The sequence below is a fragment of the Hemiscyllium ocellatum genome, chromosome 3 (assembly GCF_020745735.1).
Source record: "Hemiscyllium ocellatum isolate sHemOce1 chromosome 3, sHemOce1.pat.X.cur, whole genome shotgun sequence".
In the NCBI taxonomy this organism is placed as follows: domain Eukaryota; kingdom Metazoa; phylum Chordata; class Chondrichthyes; order Orectolobiformes; family Hemiscylliidae; genus Hemiscyllium; species Hemiscyllium ocellatum.
In genome coordinates, this window is record NC_083403.1 from 71,180,028 (window position 1) to 71,198,566 (window position 18,539).

At 38.3% G+C, this 18,539-nt stretch overlaps 1 protein-coding gene across 3 annotated transcripts in view; it reads right to left on the bottom strand.

Moving 5' to 3' along the window:
* Positions 1-18,539, bottom strand: part of tbc1d32 (TBC1 domain family, member 32) — a 254,565-nt gene that overhangs the window by 54,234 nt on the left and 181,792 nt on the right. For all 3 annotated transcript variants that reach the window (XM_060850904.1, XM_060850896.1, XM_060850912.1), the window contains 3 exons: positions 8,314-8,383; positions 7,723-7,838; positions 1,663-1,817 (listed from right to left, as the gene is read on the bottom strand). In XM_060850904.1, the coding sequence (XP_060706887.1) occupies positions 1,663-1,817; positions 7,723-7,838; positions 8,314-8,383 (341 nt within the window). The remainder of the gene's footprint in view (positions 1-1,662; positions 1,818-7,722; positions 7,839-8,313; positions 8,384-18,539) is intronic.

The window sequence follows — 18,539 nt, forward strand, 5'->3', positions numbered from 1 at the left end:
GGTAACTTGGACAGGCAATAAATGTTGACTGAATTAAAAGAAATTCTACCAGAATCCCTTTCAAAGCAACACAAAATTTCTCCCAAATCTAACTGATATTTAGGGGAAAAAACACACACATACAATTCCTGCTATTGTTTGTACAAGTCGAGCAGAGGGAGAGAGAAGAAACCTGAAGATTTGGGTGTCTTCAAACACTGTTTGTTAACAGTAGGCTTGGAGCCTTGTCTTGAAAGTTATTTGATCCTTGATTAGGATCACAAACCCAGCATTAAAAAAAAATCAGGAATAGCCCATTTGGTTGCTGAGTCAAGCTGCTAAACCAGTGAGATCATGACAAATCTTTTTTCATATCTGCCCATAGTCCTTGACCACTATGTAGATCAAAAATCTGTTGACCTTTGCCACACAGTTGAGCTGTGGAGACTAGTCATTGAGTATACGCAAGGCTAAGTCCAAAGATTAATCATCCCTCCAAGAAAATAAATTCCTCTTTAGATTAGATTAGATTAGATTAGATTACTTACAGTGTGGAAACAGGCCCTTCGGCCCAACAAGTCCACACCGACCCGCCGAAGCGCAACCCACCCATACCCCTACATTTACCCCTTACCTAACACCACGGGCAATTTAGCATGGCCAATTCACCTGACCTGCACATCTTTGGACTGTGGGAGGAAACCAGAGCACCCGGAGGAAACCCACGCAGACACGGGGAGAACGTGCAAACTCCACACAGTCAGTCGCCTCAGTCGGGAATTGAACCCGGGTCTCAGGCGCTGTGAAGCAGCAGTGCTAACCACTGTGCCACCGTATTTCATCATACTGGAAGATCTCTTATTTTGAAGATCTCTCTATTCCTGGGAGTTCAAAAATCCCCCATGAGATTACTTTCAGTTGGGTTTTGTTTCCCACATTTTTCACATGGGCACTCCAGATCTCTGCTTGTTTCATATGCACTTATTGTAAAATGCTGATGCCATTTTGAAATAGCATCAAATTCATTTCTGGCACTGCACTTCTATCAATCAAATGAGACTTGTCCCTCAGAAACTTGGTTCTCTCATCGCTTATTCCCCATGGGAAACGGTCTTTGCTGCATTGAAACATAGGAAAGGTAAAAATGGTACCACTGAGCTGTTGCTAGGAAATGGTGCTAAGCAACCTCCAGTATCCTTTACACATACACATGTATGTATGTATGTATGTATATACACACACACACACGCACACACACAAGCTACTTAGTTGATTGCTGAGAGTAAAGGGTACAGGTTTATTGAGCAAATATCCAGGTTTTATTTGTCTCCAATGCAATTTTGTGGGTCACATTAACTCTAATAATGAAGACAGGTTCCTTACCCTGCTTACTGCTTTGCCCAGGAGAGAAATCAACACTGTTTTTATATTGAATTCAAACCTGCAAATGATTTGAATGACCATACAAACCTCTGGATTAGTGTATTTACATAACCAGTATGCTACTCTTCTGCTGACCGTTGGTCCATTGAACATGCCTCCTATCAACTTGCTGTTGAAGTCTACAGCACGTGACTTTGTGGAGAAATGTATCTTAAGTTTAATCAAAAACTTTCAAACTACAATGTAATTTTAAAAAAACCTTTCATGTTCAATGTCAGAGTTTCCTTCATGAAAACGTACAGAAGCATGCAGGCGTGGTAACCAGAGAAATGCTGAGACAAGAAGGCTTGAAAATTGTTGCAGAAATCTTAGGGTTCTCTCTCCATCCCCTGACATTATCAGAAATGCAGTAGATGCAAACCAGTCATGTCCAACATAACCACCCTGTAGACAGTCTGTAAGCTGCAGTCAAGGATATTTTATTTGATGTTTCCAGTACTGAATTTGAATTCATCTCTCATATTGCATGTGCAAAGCAGTTGTGTTAAATTGTTCTATATTTTCACATCATTTTTATATAGTTGTACATCATTGTGATATGGCTGAGCTAAAAAAGCTAGTTATTATTTAGCAACTTAAGTAACAAGGTGCAAAATGATCACTATTTTCTTAAATAATGTAACAATTAAAACCTGCATATTTCCCTTGGTCTGAAATAGAATGTTTTCACTTTACAGTTCTTATCAGGTCATAAATTTGAATTAACTTACAAAGTATTGATATATATATCTGCATTCTGTTTTAGGCAAGATGAACTGCTGCACTGTCCCTCAGCTTGCTGGTGACCCTACACATAATGATATGAATGGGTATGTATAGATTCCAACCTGCCATCTTCTCATTGATTAATTTCTGAAGACCAAATGTTTTACTACAATGGAGAGAAATACAAAGAGCCTTGTCAAATGCTTTTAAAATTGCTGCTATGATTAGGACAACATAGATTCTTAGAATTATTACAATCTTGGCTAATTAGGTTTTGATATGGTACATATTTCTGAAAGTTACAAGGACAACAGTTGAATTGTCTTTGGAGCTTGGAGCAGCATTGTGCATTGCAATTGACATGGTCATGAAGTCATATCACTCATCAAATATAATAAAGCCACTTCCTGCTGCACATGCAACATTGTGGACAACTTGGTATGATGGCACATTTATGTCTCTCTTGAAGTGATGTCATGACTTGATTGAACTCCAGAGGTGTCAAAAATGTGATAATATAATTGAGATGATGCATTTTGCATAACAGAACAATGGGGTTTTTTGGATGAATGACTTATCTAAATGGTATTATTTCTGGTCATGACAGTGAGTGAATTAGGTTTTTGAGTTTGAACACTTTTATCATGGATTAGTATTAATTTTGATTGCCAGAAACTGTAACAATAAAACTATTATTTATGAAGATACTACAGCTAATTTGACCAAAACAACAATCTCTATAGATATTGCACCTTTAAGGGATCAAAATGCCCCAAAGTCCTGAACAAAAGCATTACAAAACAACACATGACACTATGCTGAGTAAGAGGATATTTGACCTAAAACTTGGTCAATTATGTCAGGTATTAAGAAGCATTCTAAACGAGAAAGGTCAGGTAAAGTTTGTAGAGGTATTAGAAGATATTCCAATGCTTGGGCCCTTAGCAACTCAGGAAACAGCCACCAATGGTGAAGAACTTAAAATCATGGGACACAGAAGTGGTCAGATTTAATGCAAAACAGATATTTCAAAAGGTTCATGCAACCACAGGATAGAGGCCCTTTAGCTCATCAAGTCTGAACTGACAAAAACTATTCTAAATTTACACCAGTCCCACTTTCCTGAGGCCCATGGCCTTGAATGTTATGACATTTCAAGTCTGATCCAAATTTTTAAAGTTTGCGACGTTTCTGGCCTCGACTACCTTCCCGGGCAGAACATTCAGATTTCCACCAACCTTGACTGTGGTTCACGTGTAGAATGAACTTTCTGAGGAAGTGGTGGGTATGGGTACAATTACAATGTTTAAAAGACATTTGCATAGATACATGACTAGGAAAGATTTGGAGGGATATGAGCCAGGAGCAGGCAGATGGGACTAGTTTAATTTGGGGTTATGTTTGGCATGGACTGGTTGGACCAAATGGTCTGTTTCCAAACTGCATAACTCTGAATGTAGAAGACATTTGTTCTCAAATTCCCTCTAAATATCCCATTTTTAACCTTAAAATTATGACCCTTATTACTGACCCTTCAACTAAGGGAAATAGCGGCTTTCTATCCACCTTGTCTATGCCCCTCAAAACTTATACACCTTAAACAAGCACTCTCTCAGCTTTCCCTGCTCTAAAGAAAATAACTTGAGCATCTCCAGCCTCTCTTTATAGAGTTTAATCACATCATTTGGGAGCTGTAAAAGATTGTTAAGATAAGGGCGGTCAAGCCCATGGAAGATTTTGAAAACAAGGATGAGAAGCTGGACCATAAGCTAATGTAGGCAAGTGAATGCAAAATATGGGAATTTTTTTTAAAAAAAGGATCCCATCATTTACAGGATGCCAGAATTTACTGCCCATATCTAATTGCTCTCAAGGTGGTGTTGGTCAGCCACCATTGTGAACTGCTGCAGTTCATGGGGATGAGGTACACCTACAGTGCTGTTCGGAAGTCACTTCCAGGATTTTGATCCAGCATCCAATATTGTTCCAAGTCAGGCTAGTGCGTGACTTGCAGGGGAATTTGCTATGAATTAAGACACAGATAGAGTTTTGGATGACCTCAGGTTGATGTAGATGTGGGGAGAGTAGACAGGAGGGCACTGGAATAGTTCAGCACAGAACTGAAAATGGTGGCAATGATGGTTTCAGCAGCAGAGGTACAGTTAGCAGTAATGTTACATGGATGGAAATAGATGGTCTTAGGGGTAGCAAGAATAAGGTCAGAGGCTTATCTCAAGTTGAAATGTCACACCAAGGTTGAGAACAGATTAACTAAATCTTTCAATTTTGTCAGGCTACATTGGGATGATAAGATTAGATTAGATTACTTACAGTGTGGAAAGAGGCCCTTCGGCCCAACAAGTCCACACCGATCCGCTGAAGCGCAACCCACCCATACCCCTACATTTACCCCTTACCTAACACTACGGGCATTTAGCATGGCCAATTCACCTGACCCGCACATCTTTGGACTGTGGGAGGAAACCGGAGCACCCGGAGGAAACCCACGCAGACACGGAGAGAACGTGCAAACTCCACACAGTCAGTCGCCTGAGTCGGGAATTGAACCCGGGTCTCAGGCGCTGTGAGGCAGCAGGGCTAACCACTGTGTCACCGTGCCGCCCACGAGTCGTTAGAAAATGAAGTTCTGGAGCAAGAGCCTAAATCCACTATTTCAAGTGTCTCAATATGTAAGTACTCAACTATTGGACTGTACATAAATAGTCTTTAAGTGTAATGGAAGACTCAAGAAAGATTGAGGAGAAGATTGATTTTTAAATTCATTTTCTTTGTTCTATTGCCAAGTGACATTAACAGGATGGTAGAACTCGGATGCTGAGCTAGAGGAAATAATGTAACTCCTAAAGGATCATGCTACTAGCACCACATTTCTTTCCAACCAATATGGAAAAAGGCTCAGCCCTAGCTTAATGGGCTTTTCTGTTTAAAGGTTTGATCAGACTCAACTTTGGCTTTAAGGACCCTAATCCACTTTCTGGCTGGGGCGGGGGAGGGGATCACAAGCTCTTACAATAGTTTTCAATGGTCTTGAAAACTGTCAGTTGGTGAAGTTATTTAAATCCCTATCCTTTAACAAACCAAAAAGATGCCTCTATTAGTCAGTTTAAAAAAAAAGTTCTATTTTTAATTTTGATATTTTAAAGGGCTGGGAGTTTATAGAACTTCACAGCTTAACAGTTCCATCTACTTATCGGAATTTCAAAAGCATTGATACTATTCTTTGGGACAAGGTTTACTCGTATTTGGAAAAGATTGTACTTATTAGGGATAGTCAGCATGGCTTTGTATGGGGAAAGGTCTTACCTCACAAATTTAATTGAGCTGCTTGAAGAAGTGACAAAGATAATTGAATTAGAATCTCCACTGTGTGGGAACAGGCCTTTCGGTCCAACAAATCCACACGAATCCCCTAAAGAGTATCCCAACTGGAGGAAACCTACGTAGACACAGGGAGAATGTGCAAATTCTACACAGACAGTTGCCCAAGGCTGGAATCGAACCGCAGTTCCTGGAGCTGTGAGGCTAACGACTGAGCCACTGTGCTGTTGATTTAAGGACAGTGGGTGCTGTCCACTTGGACTTCGACAAGATCTCTCATCATACACTTGTCCAAAAGATTAAGTTACATGGAATCCACGGCGAGTTGGTAAGTTGGTTACAAAATTGGCTTGGTCATAGAAGACCGACAATAGTTGCGGAGCAGTGTTTTTCTGACTGGAGGTCTGTCACCAACAATTTTCCCACAAGGATGAACATTGGGACCTCTGTTGTTTGTAAAATAAGTAATTTGAATGAAAATGTAGGTGGTCTGATTAGTAGGTTGGTAGATGACACGAAAATGAATGTAATTGTGGACAGCGAGGAACACTGTCAAAGGATTCAGCAGGATACAGATCAGTTGGAAAGTTGGGCAAGAAATGGCAGATAGAGCTTTAAGTGGACAGGTGTAATGTGACGCAATTTGGAAGTTCAAGTAAAAAAGGAAAATACAGAGTAAATGGCTGGATCCTTAGGAGCATTGATATACAGAGGGATCTTTGTGTGTCAGAGACAGAGTTCATACTACAAATTTTAATTTATTGAGAAAAGTTGATTGCTAATCTTTACATTATAAAAAGAAAAGTTAATAATTGGGACAGTGATCGAGCATTATGTTTTTTACACAAATAGGTATAGAGCTATGAATTAATTATTGTGTCAATACTTATCCTTGATTCCACAAGTTGCTGCTACACAGCAATCTTGTGCCAAGAGATGTAAGAACTATACTCCATGAAGCTCCGACATTTTGAGTCTAAAGTGTGATTATTTCTAATTTATAAGAACCAGAAAACACGTTAACAATCTAACACTTTGACCAAGCTTTTGGTCACTTTTTCTATTGGTCTCAGTGGCAAATATCGTTCTATGATGATTAATTAAATACATTGGGATGGCTTGTTGCACTACAGGCAATATACAAATTATTCTCAATGGTAAATCGATCAGCCACTGCTAGAAGTTAGCTATTAGTGAGAGCCCTTTTGTCAGAACTGGCATTTTGATAAAAGATCTCCATTTGAAATGCTAATCCATCATTTCTCTTTTCAGCCTACAATGTATTGCTTATAATAATTTCATTTTTTGGAGTTTCTGTCTGATCATCTGTTATTGACCCTGAAGGAGTTAATGTTCATGCTATATTGAGGTTCACCCATTCTGAAGATGTTTTTGCATGCAGACAGTTGAACTCTGCATTAGTACCCAAATGTCTCCTGTACAGTTCCAGGAATCTTTACAATTATGCTGAACAAGTTAATGTATACTGAACCTGTTACTATTGTGCAATGCACTATCTGGTCATCCAAGAAAAGCTGTATAGACTCACCAGTAGTCTTTCCTCTTACATTGATAATTAGGCACATCATACACTCAACTAGAAGAAAGAGGATTGATGGCAATGAACTACCCAAACTAGAATACCTGAAGCATGGTATCTTTCAACATAACAATACATTTCTAGAAATTGTAACAAAAAAACTTTGCAAATGGCATCTGCCAACAAAACCATGCTCAAAGTTCAGCCAGAAACCCAAAAAGTTTAATTTGAAAATGTTTCCACTGAGCACTTCTTATGACCAGGTTATTAAAGTTACAATGAAACATATTGTATTGATGAACAAGGTGCAATAAACTTGGCGACTTACTGAGATCAAAAATACTCTGATGATAGATTTTAATTGAGTAAAAAACATTGTTTAACCTGGATAGGAATGCAAACTAATTTCTGATCATTATTCCTCTAACAAACCTACTCCAGGCTCTGCACCAAGGGACCATATTAAAAGAAATCACTTGTTTAGTTATATTCTTGGGAATATTCTGATTAAGTCACATCAAAATAGAAGTTAATAACATGGAAAATAGCTCAGGCTCAATTTCCAGTGGGATCAAAAAGGCAGAGTTTTGGGAATCCAAAGTAATCAAATCTATACAGTACTGTATATGTAATTCATGGTAATGAAGACAAGCATATGGCTCTGCATTAGCAATAAGCACTCAAAACACAAAGTTGCAAGCGACACACAAGGATACGAAGTGAGGAGCTTATGGTAATTTGTTGCTGTTTCACAAATCTTTCACAGTGCTTCAGTAAATTTGCAAGCTCCTGATCAGAATCATCCTTTAGCAAACCAAGGAACTTGCCATATCTGAAACAGAATTATTTGAAACATATTAAGTTAGAGTTTTATCTCAGCAATCTAAAGAATGGAAAATGCTGTCTTGTGTTTTTCATACTGGTAAGAGCATTTATATTAATGAATGATTTTTACATGTTTTGTCTACACAAACATCTATTTTTGACCATCAATGGGTTGCATATTATTACAAAATTGATACAGAAGTTGAATATTTGTAAAATAAAAGTTAAAATATTACCTTTAAACATGATTACTTTTGAAACATTTACATTTTTGTGATGGCATTAGCGCCATCTAATGTAAAGATAAATAAATTACATCAATAGAATTTGAAAGTAATCAATTTTCTTCCGAGTACCAAGGGTTACCCGCATTTTACAACTATGAATTCCAAAAGATTTCTCTGCTTGATTCAGTGACCTGCTGCTTTGAAATTAAAAGTTTTAACAAAAAGTTTAAAAGATGTGCAGAAAGTGCAAACTACCTGACAACTATCTTTATTCCAAGATGCTGAATAGGAGAAAGGCTGAGACGTTTGACACCAGAATCGGAAACTGGGAAAATAAAAAGTCAGGCAATGTTCAGTGCATTATTCAGGTGGATGCTCAAGTTTCCGTCCCCAATATACTACCATATAATACTAAAATTGGAATAGTAATGGAATAAGAAAGCAGAAATACTGGTCCAAATTACTAATGTTCTAATAATATTATTACAATCAAATAATACTTCCAGTACTAATAAAGCACCCAAGAGATGATCAGATGCTTTTTCTTTGTGGATGATGAAATGTTGAGTTCAATACAATGGTTGAAAGGGTAGAAGATGCAGACTAAAATTTCAAAAGAAAACTGGATAAACACTTAGGAAGAAAGTAAATCTGAAGAATACAGAGGTGGAACTAGTTGATAGCTCTTTAGAAGACTGTGACACAATGGGCTGAATGGCCTTCTTTCATGAAGTAATTCTATGTTAAATTTCTTACATGTCTAAATATTGACTACGTTTTTTCTACAGTCACATCAGATTTTTCAACACCATTGTCTTTTTTCAATCAGCTGATTTCCATAAACTTGATTCAGGGTTATTTTTTATTATAGATCAAGACAGTGTTAAATATTAAGGTCATTTTTAACTTCTTCCTCTTTTGTGGACTTCAGTGTGGTAGGCACAGCTTAAATAAAGATGGGCAGGTTTATCCATTCACTTCCCTATCTGATCTGACTGCATGCAATATTAAAATACAGGTGGCAAGGACATTTGTATGAAGATGACACAATTGGTTTAAATCTGTAAATATGAACCAAATCCTAATGTTCCTGTTGTTGTCCTGGCCCTTTCATACAAGCTTATGAAATCTGCCATTCAAATCAGCTGAACTTCACTGTAGTCATCCCCACGTGGATAGTGAGGTATTGAGTTCAATGCAATGCTATGCTTGAAAGGGCGGAAGATGCTCCGTTGGGTTCCTGACAAGGAGTCAACGTTATGCACAATAATTTGCTTTGCTCTTCACAATTTATGGAGCTCACAGCAAAAAACATTTATTTCCATATGTCTTCATTAAAAAGAATGCTGCTTATACTGTAATAAAGGAGAAAGCAGTGGTGCTTTATTGGATAGAATCAAAATCAGAAAGCTGTACTGATAGAGTTGGCAATCGTCAGATTGATCCACATAGGATACATTCTATGGCGTGAAGAGGCTCTGGTCACAAACACCCAATCGTCGTTTGATATTTGGGGGATGGTGCCAGACCACTGGAGATCTGAAAAAAGGGGAGGCAGTTGAACCTGTCAATTGGAAGCAGTAAACCTAATGATGGTGACTGGGGAACTCGGACAATAATCCAGCATCAAACTGTTTCACATCTGGAAAATTATGAACTAACAAAGGAAGGACAGAGTGAAACTTTTAAGGGAATATCATGTTTGATTAACTTGATTGAGTTCTTTCATGAAGTAAAAATGAGGGTTAGCAAGTGTAGCATATATGAATTTCCAAAAGATCTTTGAAGCACCAACACACAACAATTTGTTAGAAAAATTACAACCCCTTAGGATTAATGGGACAGAAAACAAAATTGGCTGTAGAACAGAAAGTAATGCAATAGGTTTTCAGACGAGAGGGAAGTACACAATTGTATTCCTTAGATGTCAGTTTTAGGACCACTGCTCTTTTGTTTTAAATTATTAATTCATGGGGAATAATTATGAAGTTTGCAGATGACACAAAATTCAGAAATGCTGCAAATGAACCTTCTTGTATTGTAAGAAAATAATTAATTCTTTAGCTAGAGTAAAGATAGAGAAACTGTTTTCGGCTAACTAGTAGCTGGGAGGTCTCAAGTTCAGCATTCTGATAGCATGTCCTGCCCATTTTGGTTCATGAGAGATTATTCTTTACATTTAATGTGATTGTGTCTTAATGGCATTTATATTTGTCCTCAAGATCATTTAAGACAGTGATTATGTTGCCATGCGGCCCTGACATGGCAGCCATATGTTGTCCATATACCAGCATCACAAGATATATCACAAAACTCAAAACCCAAGTATGCAATTTTTGAGGAGACTGAGCTAACACATCTAAAAGCACTTTGAAACAGAATTAGCTGGTGTTCTATCCCGCTTCCTATGTGTGTGTCATGGTCTGTTAAGGTGGGTGATATAATTTCCAGTTCTTTTTCACATATGTTCGTAAATGGGGTCCAAATCGATGTGTTTATCGATGGAATTCCAGGCCTCTACGAATTCCCGTGCATGTCTCTATTTAGCCTGTCCCAGGATGGATGCATTGCCCCAGTCAAAGTGGTGACCTCCTTTATCTATTTGTAAAGATTTCCTGCATTCTTGTGGCTAGTTTTCTGCCTGTCTGTCCAAAGTAGTGTTTGTTACAGTCCTTGCAGGGTATTTTGTAAATGACATTAGTTATGCTGGCTGTAGGTATCGTTTCATCAGTAGATGTTTCAGTGTGTTGGTAAGTTTGTGGGCTACCATGATGCCAAGGGGTTGGAATAGTCTCGTTGTTATTTCTGAGATTACATTGATATATGGTAGTGTAGGCTAGGGTTTCAGAGTGTGTTGTGTCTACTTGCTTCAGTTTGTTGTTTAAGAATTAGCAGACTACAGGGTACCCGTTGTTCTTGAATACACTTTATAAGTATTTTTCTTCTGCCACTCATAGTTCCTGGGTGCTGCAGTGCATTGTGGCCCATTTAAATAATGTCCTGATGCAGCTCAGTTTGTGGGTGTTGGGATGAGTGCTTCTGTAGTTAAGTATCTGGTCTGTGTGTGTTGCTTTCCTGTAGACGCTGGTCTGCGGTGGTCCATTAAGTGTTCGTTCCACTGTGCATCTACTTACTTCACCTTCAATGACAAGACCAACAAACAAAATCAATGGAACATCCATGTGATTACTAATATCAGGCTTCTTAGCAGAAGCAGTAATGCAGAGACTTGAACGAACAGCCCTCCCCACGATCAATGGACCAAATTAGAGGAAATCTGCAACATCATCAGCAACATCCTTATGACATAAATTTCATAAAAGAGGAGAACAACAACAGACTCCCCTTCCTAGATGTCACAGTGGAATGAAGAGTAGTCATGATTTGGAGATGCCCCTGGTTTTGGACTGGGGTGTACAAAGTTAAAAATCACACAACACCAGGTTATAGTCCAACAGGTTTAATTGGAGGCACACTAGCTTTCGGAGCGACAATCACCTGATGAAGGAGCATCGCTCCAAAAGCTAGTGTGCTTCCAATTAAACCTGTTGGACTATAACCTGGTGTGTGATTTTTAACTTTGGAATGAAGAGGTAATGGAGATCGTAGACCAGCATTTACAGGAAAGCAACACAGACAACTAGCCACAAAAAGACATGACCCACTATCACTAGTATCCTTACATACAGATGAAGGAGATCACCACTTCGACTAGGACAACACATCCATTCTAGGACAGGCTAAACAGAGACATGCACAGGAATTCCTAGAGGCCTGGCATTCAAACTGGAACTCCATCAATAAACACAGCGATTTGGACCCCATTTACAAACATATGTGAAAAAAAAACTGGAAGTGATATCACCCACCTTAATAGATCAAGACACACAAATAGAAAGTGGGACAGAACACCAGCGCTTCACCGGAGGCTCACTGATGAAGTTACCTAGCATGGTAATGAAAAGTCTGAAAACAACCTTACAGCTCAGCGAGCAAACTTAAAACCTGAATCTCACCCTGAGCTGCAAATCTTCACAAAAATCAGAAATATAGACCAACTGATACATTCTAAGTGACTTAACTATTCATCATGAAACCTAAAATAATGGTGGGTTACCATTTTAGAACTAGAAGCTTATTAAGGCATCATTTGAACGAAAGAATAATACACTTGAAGCAGATTTGTTTTTATTCATTCATGGCATGTAGGCATTGCTGGCTGGGCCAGCATTTACTCACAAACAGTCAGGATTCAGTCTCGGAGCAAGAACTCGAGGGGGATTACTTAAGAGCAACTGATCGCTGAACATTAACACAAAAAGAACTGGTTTCATAAGAGGGTAATATCCGAGGAATATTTGGCATATATTAGTAATAATGAATTTCACTGATTGCGTGACATCTTGGATATAGCTTGATGGTGTAACAACAAGTTCTTTTACTTTCTATATGATTTATTCTTGAGATTCCTTACACATGAGGTTGTTGACAGGTCTAAGACCTCAAAAATTCTCCATATCCATCCACTTGGCTGACAGTTCATGTTGAGGTCTTTTTGAATCACTGGTAATAAGCAAACAAGTCTATGGTCTGTCTAGCATTTGACATCAGTAACCAGAGCATGTGGAAATACTTTTCATCCATCATCTTGAATATCATGTTGTCTATTCAGTGCCAGTGCTTTGGTCTCAGATGTTACCAGGTATGTTGAAACATTTCTTTTGCCCAATAAGGACATTATTTTAACCACAAGACAGTATTCTGTGCACAGAGTAAGGAAGAATACATATTTAGAACTGGACTTTACAACTTCATGTTTTCATGATCGCATTTTCTAATGGTCTCACACTGAATCACAGTGTCAGGAGACAGCCTTTTGGCCCATTATATCTGCACTGGCTCTCTGAGCATTTTAACTTGTTACCCTCTTGAATGCCTTAATTGAACCCTACCTGCAATACATCTCCAGAGAATGCATTCTATCCCCTAAGTACTTGCTACAAGAACTCTTTTTTTTTTTCCCCTCACTTTGCTTCTTTTACTTTTGCAAAAGGCTTCGAAGCAGGACCCTTTGGTTTTCAAACCACTTATGTATGGAAGCCGTTCTCCCCCCTCAGCTCTGTTCAGACCCCTCATCATTTTCAAAACTTTTGTCAATTATCATCTTAGCCTTCGCCTCTACAAGGAAAGCAATCCCAATACCTCCAAGCTTTCCTTATAACAAATAGGTTTCAGGGATGAGACACTTCTTGTAAAGCTCTTCTGCCCTTTCACCAATGCAATCACATATCGTGTGGGGCCCAGAACTGTATACAATAGCCCACTGACATTTAACCAGTATCTTATATAAGATCAGCATTACTTCCCAGCTCTTGTATTTTCTGCCCCTTTGAAGTCTGGAATATTGTATATTTTATTAACAGCTCTCTCTACTTGTCCTGCCACTTTTAATGAATTGTCTACTTCTCCAATTACTGTTTTGCCTACCAATGTCTGATAACTAAGAGTAGAGTAATAGGGTGGATTTGTTCTACCTTTTGTAGACAAACACAACTAGGCAAATTGCTATGTTATTGGGTAGATGCTCGTATTGTAGCTGTAATGCAACAGTTTTGATAGGTCACATTCCTCGCTGTAGAACACAAAATACAGAGGTTCAACTTAGATAGAAATGGAAAACTTTTGACAGTTGTAAGGTTGCTTGTCAAGTAGAAAACAATGTTAGATAGAGGGAGTACAGAAGCAGATAATCAAAAAAGAAAAGGAGAGCAACCTAAACTGTCAATGGATTTTTTTAGGACCCATAGTCTTTGCAGTATCTAGTGTCTTCAACCATTTATTGATGTGACAGAGTAAATTGAATTTGCTGAAGATGTTTATTTGAGATGCTGGGGACTTCAGTAGGAAACCAAGATAGATAATCTATTCATCATTCCTGGATGAAGATGGTTGCACATGCTTCAGTTTTGTCTTTTGCACTGATGTGTTGGCCAACCCCATCATTGAAGATGAGGATATTTGTGGAACCTCTTCCTCTTATAAGTGTTTTTTTTTAAAATCCACTATTCTCAACTGGATGTGACAGGACTGGAGAACTTATATCTGGTTAGAGATTAAAACTGTTTGAGTTAGGATCCAGTTATAATTCCTCTATTTAACAAGTGATCTAATTGAAATATTTAAGAAGATTTACTGAATTTGACAGTGTGGAAAGAGAGAAACTGTCTTCTGATGGGGAGTCTAAAACAGGGCTTCTTAAACTTTAACTATAGCTAATCCTTCAGGGGCAAATCAGATAGCACCTCCTCTCCCACAAAACCCTGCTGAAATTAAATAAATTGGAAAACATACAAGCATTGCTCCAAGTAAAGATATTATGGGAAATAAACCAAAAATGGACAAATGAAACTGAAAGAGAGATTAACCATGATCTAATTGAAAAAGAACAAGATCAAAAAGGTCAAAATGCTTTATTCCTAGATCACTGAAGAGAATTTTACTGGGGTGGATAGCTCACAAGGACAGCCAGTACAAGAGAGGAGAATATGTTCGGATAGCTTCTTGATGAAGAGCAGCCAATGGGATATTTAAGTTGCTCATTAATGAACTTAACTGACACAGTGCCATCAGTGGGAGCAATTTCATTTTGGTCCCTTCTCACCCATTATCCCAATTCCACTGCTAAGTTTTCCCAATCCTGGGCACTGGAAGTGAGTAATTCTCTCAGCTTGTTGTCAATGTGCCTGCTCTTGCAGACTCCATTAAGTTCCAACCCATGAATGTCACTTCCTGGCCTTAAAACCTATCAACACACAAACATTAGAGTCTCAATATTGTCCTAAGCATCGAATAAGTTATTTTTTTCCTTGTGAATTTCACATCCTGCGATTAAAATGAATGAACAGAAATGGGAATTAATGAAGTGTTGATTATTGGAACTTGAACATTTTTCCTGCTGGCTTTGAATTGAAAAAAATTAATTTGAGCCAATTAAATCTGAATGTATAAGTTTGCAAAGGAGATTAAATTGTTATTCTTAGAAGGAAGTTGGCTTTCTTTTTATTGCATTTTCAATTCTTGCCTTATAGATCAAGGAATATACAAAAGGCTTCCCTATTAAAGTCACCTGAAGTTATTTGTTTACAAAAATGATGGTCATGTTTTTATTTGCTCTCTTTTTCACGACTTAGGCTTTTGAACTTCTCCTTTCATGACTTACAAACCAAATTTTTGATGGAACATTGTTTTTCCTTTGAACAAGGATCTGATTTTATTTCCTAAGTTTTATTAGCCTTACCATTATCTCCAGAGTCGAATCATTCCTGGTCTGCAAAAGGTCTAATAAAATCTCATCCGTAGCTGGATTGTAATCCACTTCAACCCTTCATTAATAAAATTCTCTGCCGGCCAATAGACATAATTAATAAACAGATTCATGCTTTCACCTGGCCTTTGCTTTTGTTGGTTAAGCTTTGCTTATTCATTTCCAACAAATGAATTTTGCAAACATGAACAAAATTCCAGCAAGAAAAGGAAGTGAATTTTGCTTAATAGTGACACAGTTATTTAACAGTAATTAAGCTATTTGGACATTGAAATACTTACACCTACTGCAACTCTATCCCCCAAATTTATTTTGGAGGTCTACTGCTGTTAGCAGTAAAAGTAGTAAGTATGGAAATTTCTATAAAAACAGAAAATGCTAGAGAAAATGTTCAAAAGGTCTTGAAGCATGAACTATTTGCCTCTCCACAGATGCTACAAAACCTCTAAATTTCTCCAACATTTTCTGTTTTTATTTTAGCATTCATGGTATTTTGCTTTCGTGAAAATTTCAATCAGTTTCCTAATAACGTCTTAATCCCTGCACTGGAAGATGATGTCTTAATTACTGCCAGGTCTCCACTGTAGAATAACAGGGTTAACGTTAGAATCAGGAATGATGACGGTGATGATTATGTAATGTTGATCTTAGAGTCACATGAGACAGTACAGAGATGTAGAGGAGAAGTTTTGACAGAAGAAAATGTCTGCAAAAATCTAGTTGCACATAGACTTTTTGCATTAAAAAGACGACAAATTCAAGTAGTATTCGTTTGGGAGCCAAAACAGTCCCAATCTGGAATACCAAATAAAATATTGTGGCAATGAAAATGGCAAAAATAATAGAGAAAACCAGCAATTGCAGATACCACAAAGTTAAGGATATTAAGGAAAACCTGAAGCTATTTTTTGAAGCCTTGGCAAGATGTCAGGAACAACGGTGGCAAGTTAGAGAAGAATCACAAAGACCAGATTGCAATGAGCAAAGATTCACAGCTACCAGCAGTGTGACATACTCAGGTGAACACAGAAATAGTTCTAGGGCTCAGAAGCAGCATGGAATCAGGTCAACCCACTCCTAGAAACAATCAAGGGTCACCAGGCCAAAAAAACTGGAAGAAAAGCTTCACCAGGTAATAATGTTTTATAAGAAAAGCCAATGCAATACAGATACATTACGCTGTGGAAAACCTTGGCAAAGATGCATTAGCAAAATAGAGCACTAATGGAACTACAATTTCACCAGAAGAGGTACCACAGTTGTTTTAATGCATATTTTAGCGTTTGTTGGAAATGAATAAGCAAAGCTTAACCAACAAAAGCAAAGGCCAGGTGAAAGCATGAATCTGTTTATTAATTAATTAATTGTCCGGCAGAGAATTTTATTAATGAAGGGTTGAAGTGGATTACAATCCAGCTACGGATGAGATTTTATTAAACCTTTTGCAGACAAGGAATGATTCAACTCTGGAGATAATGATAAGGCTAATAAAACTTTGGAAATAAAATCAGGTCCTTGTTCAAAGGAAAAACAATGTTCCATCGAAAATTCGGTTTGTAAGTCATGAAAGGAGAAGTTCAAAAGCCTAAGGCGTGAAAAAGAGAGCAAAAAAAAAACATGACGACCACCATTTTTAAATATCTCTTCTGTGGCAGGAACAAGCCACACGAATGTGAGGAATGTCCAGGAGGAGGCATACAGTGCCTTAACTGGATCACTTTAATACAGATTTTCATATTATAATACAGACAAGCAGCAACTGGAGGAGGAATCCTTAAACCAATTCCACATTCTAGAGTGTTAAAAAAATGCAAAAATAGATAAAATCCTATAAGAGAAATACATGATACTGAAAACAAGTATTAAACTAGAAAAAGAGAGCACACCCCACAATCACCTTAATTTCCTTTTAAAACAAGTATATTATTCCCTCAGCAACAGTACAAAACTGTACACATTAGAATAAAATGAGGTTTAAATAAGGCAATATAATTGTAAAACACAGAAATATAGAAAATAGGAGTAAGCCATGAACACGGTCTGCCATTCATTATGATCATGACTAATCGATACATTGCTGGGATGCGAAGTTGAACTGGGCCCAAGAAACAGTTTTTGAAATCATAATTGGAAAACAACACATGATCATTGCTTTTGATCCAGGTAGCACATAATCTTAAGACTGACTCCATTGACCACAACAATAATTTAACTTAGAAAACAGCAAGTGCAGAATCTCTGAGCAGGTGCTGCTAAATCATGCGAAATCAAGAGCCAAAACTACGAAAGATCTAGCTCCATCTCTTAAATAAGAGATACATTAACACTGTAGCAGAATTTAAAGGACATTCAAAAAGTGATTTTGATTTGTGGAATACTCAGTAGCTGCAAAACAAAGTAGAGAGCTTCAGTCATTATGTCAAGGGCTAATCTGAGAGAAGCAGAGATGCCATCCACCCGAGATTGGGCAAACATCCTCTACATTTTTACAACATCAGGGGTGGGGCAGATAACAGTGGAAGACAATACTTCGGATCTAAGATCCAAAGTCCTGTATGCACTAAAACAGAAAGGTTCAATGGTCTTACTTGAGTGGCCAATACCATTTTCTAGCAGTCCAACTAATAGTCTTTTATAATGCTCATTGCGTAAAAAATGAGGTCTGCAGATGCTGGAGATCACAGCTGCAAATGTGTTGCTGGTCAAAGCACAGCAGGTTAGGCAGCATCTCAGGAATAGAGAATTCGACGTTTCGAGCATAAGCCCTTCATCAGGAATAAGAGAGAGAGCCAAGCAGGCTGAGATAAAAGGTAGGGAGGAGGGACTAGGGGGAGGGGCGATGGAGGTGGGATAGGTGGAAGGAGGTCAAGGTGAGGGTGATAGGCCGGAGTGGGGTGGGGGCGGAGAGGTCAGGAAGAGGATTGCAGGTTAGGAGGGCGGTGCTGAGTTGAGGGAACCGACTGAGACAAGGTGGGGGGAGGGGAAATGAGGAAGCTGGAGAAATCTGAATTCATACCTTGTGGTTGGAGGGTTCCCAGGCGGAAGATGAGGCGCTCCTCCTCCAGCCGTCGTGTAGTTGTGTTCTGCCGGTGGAGGAGTCCAAGGACCTGCATGTCCTCGGTGGAGTGGGAGGGGGAGTTAAAGTGTTGAGCCACGG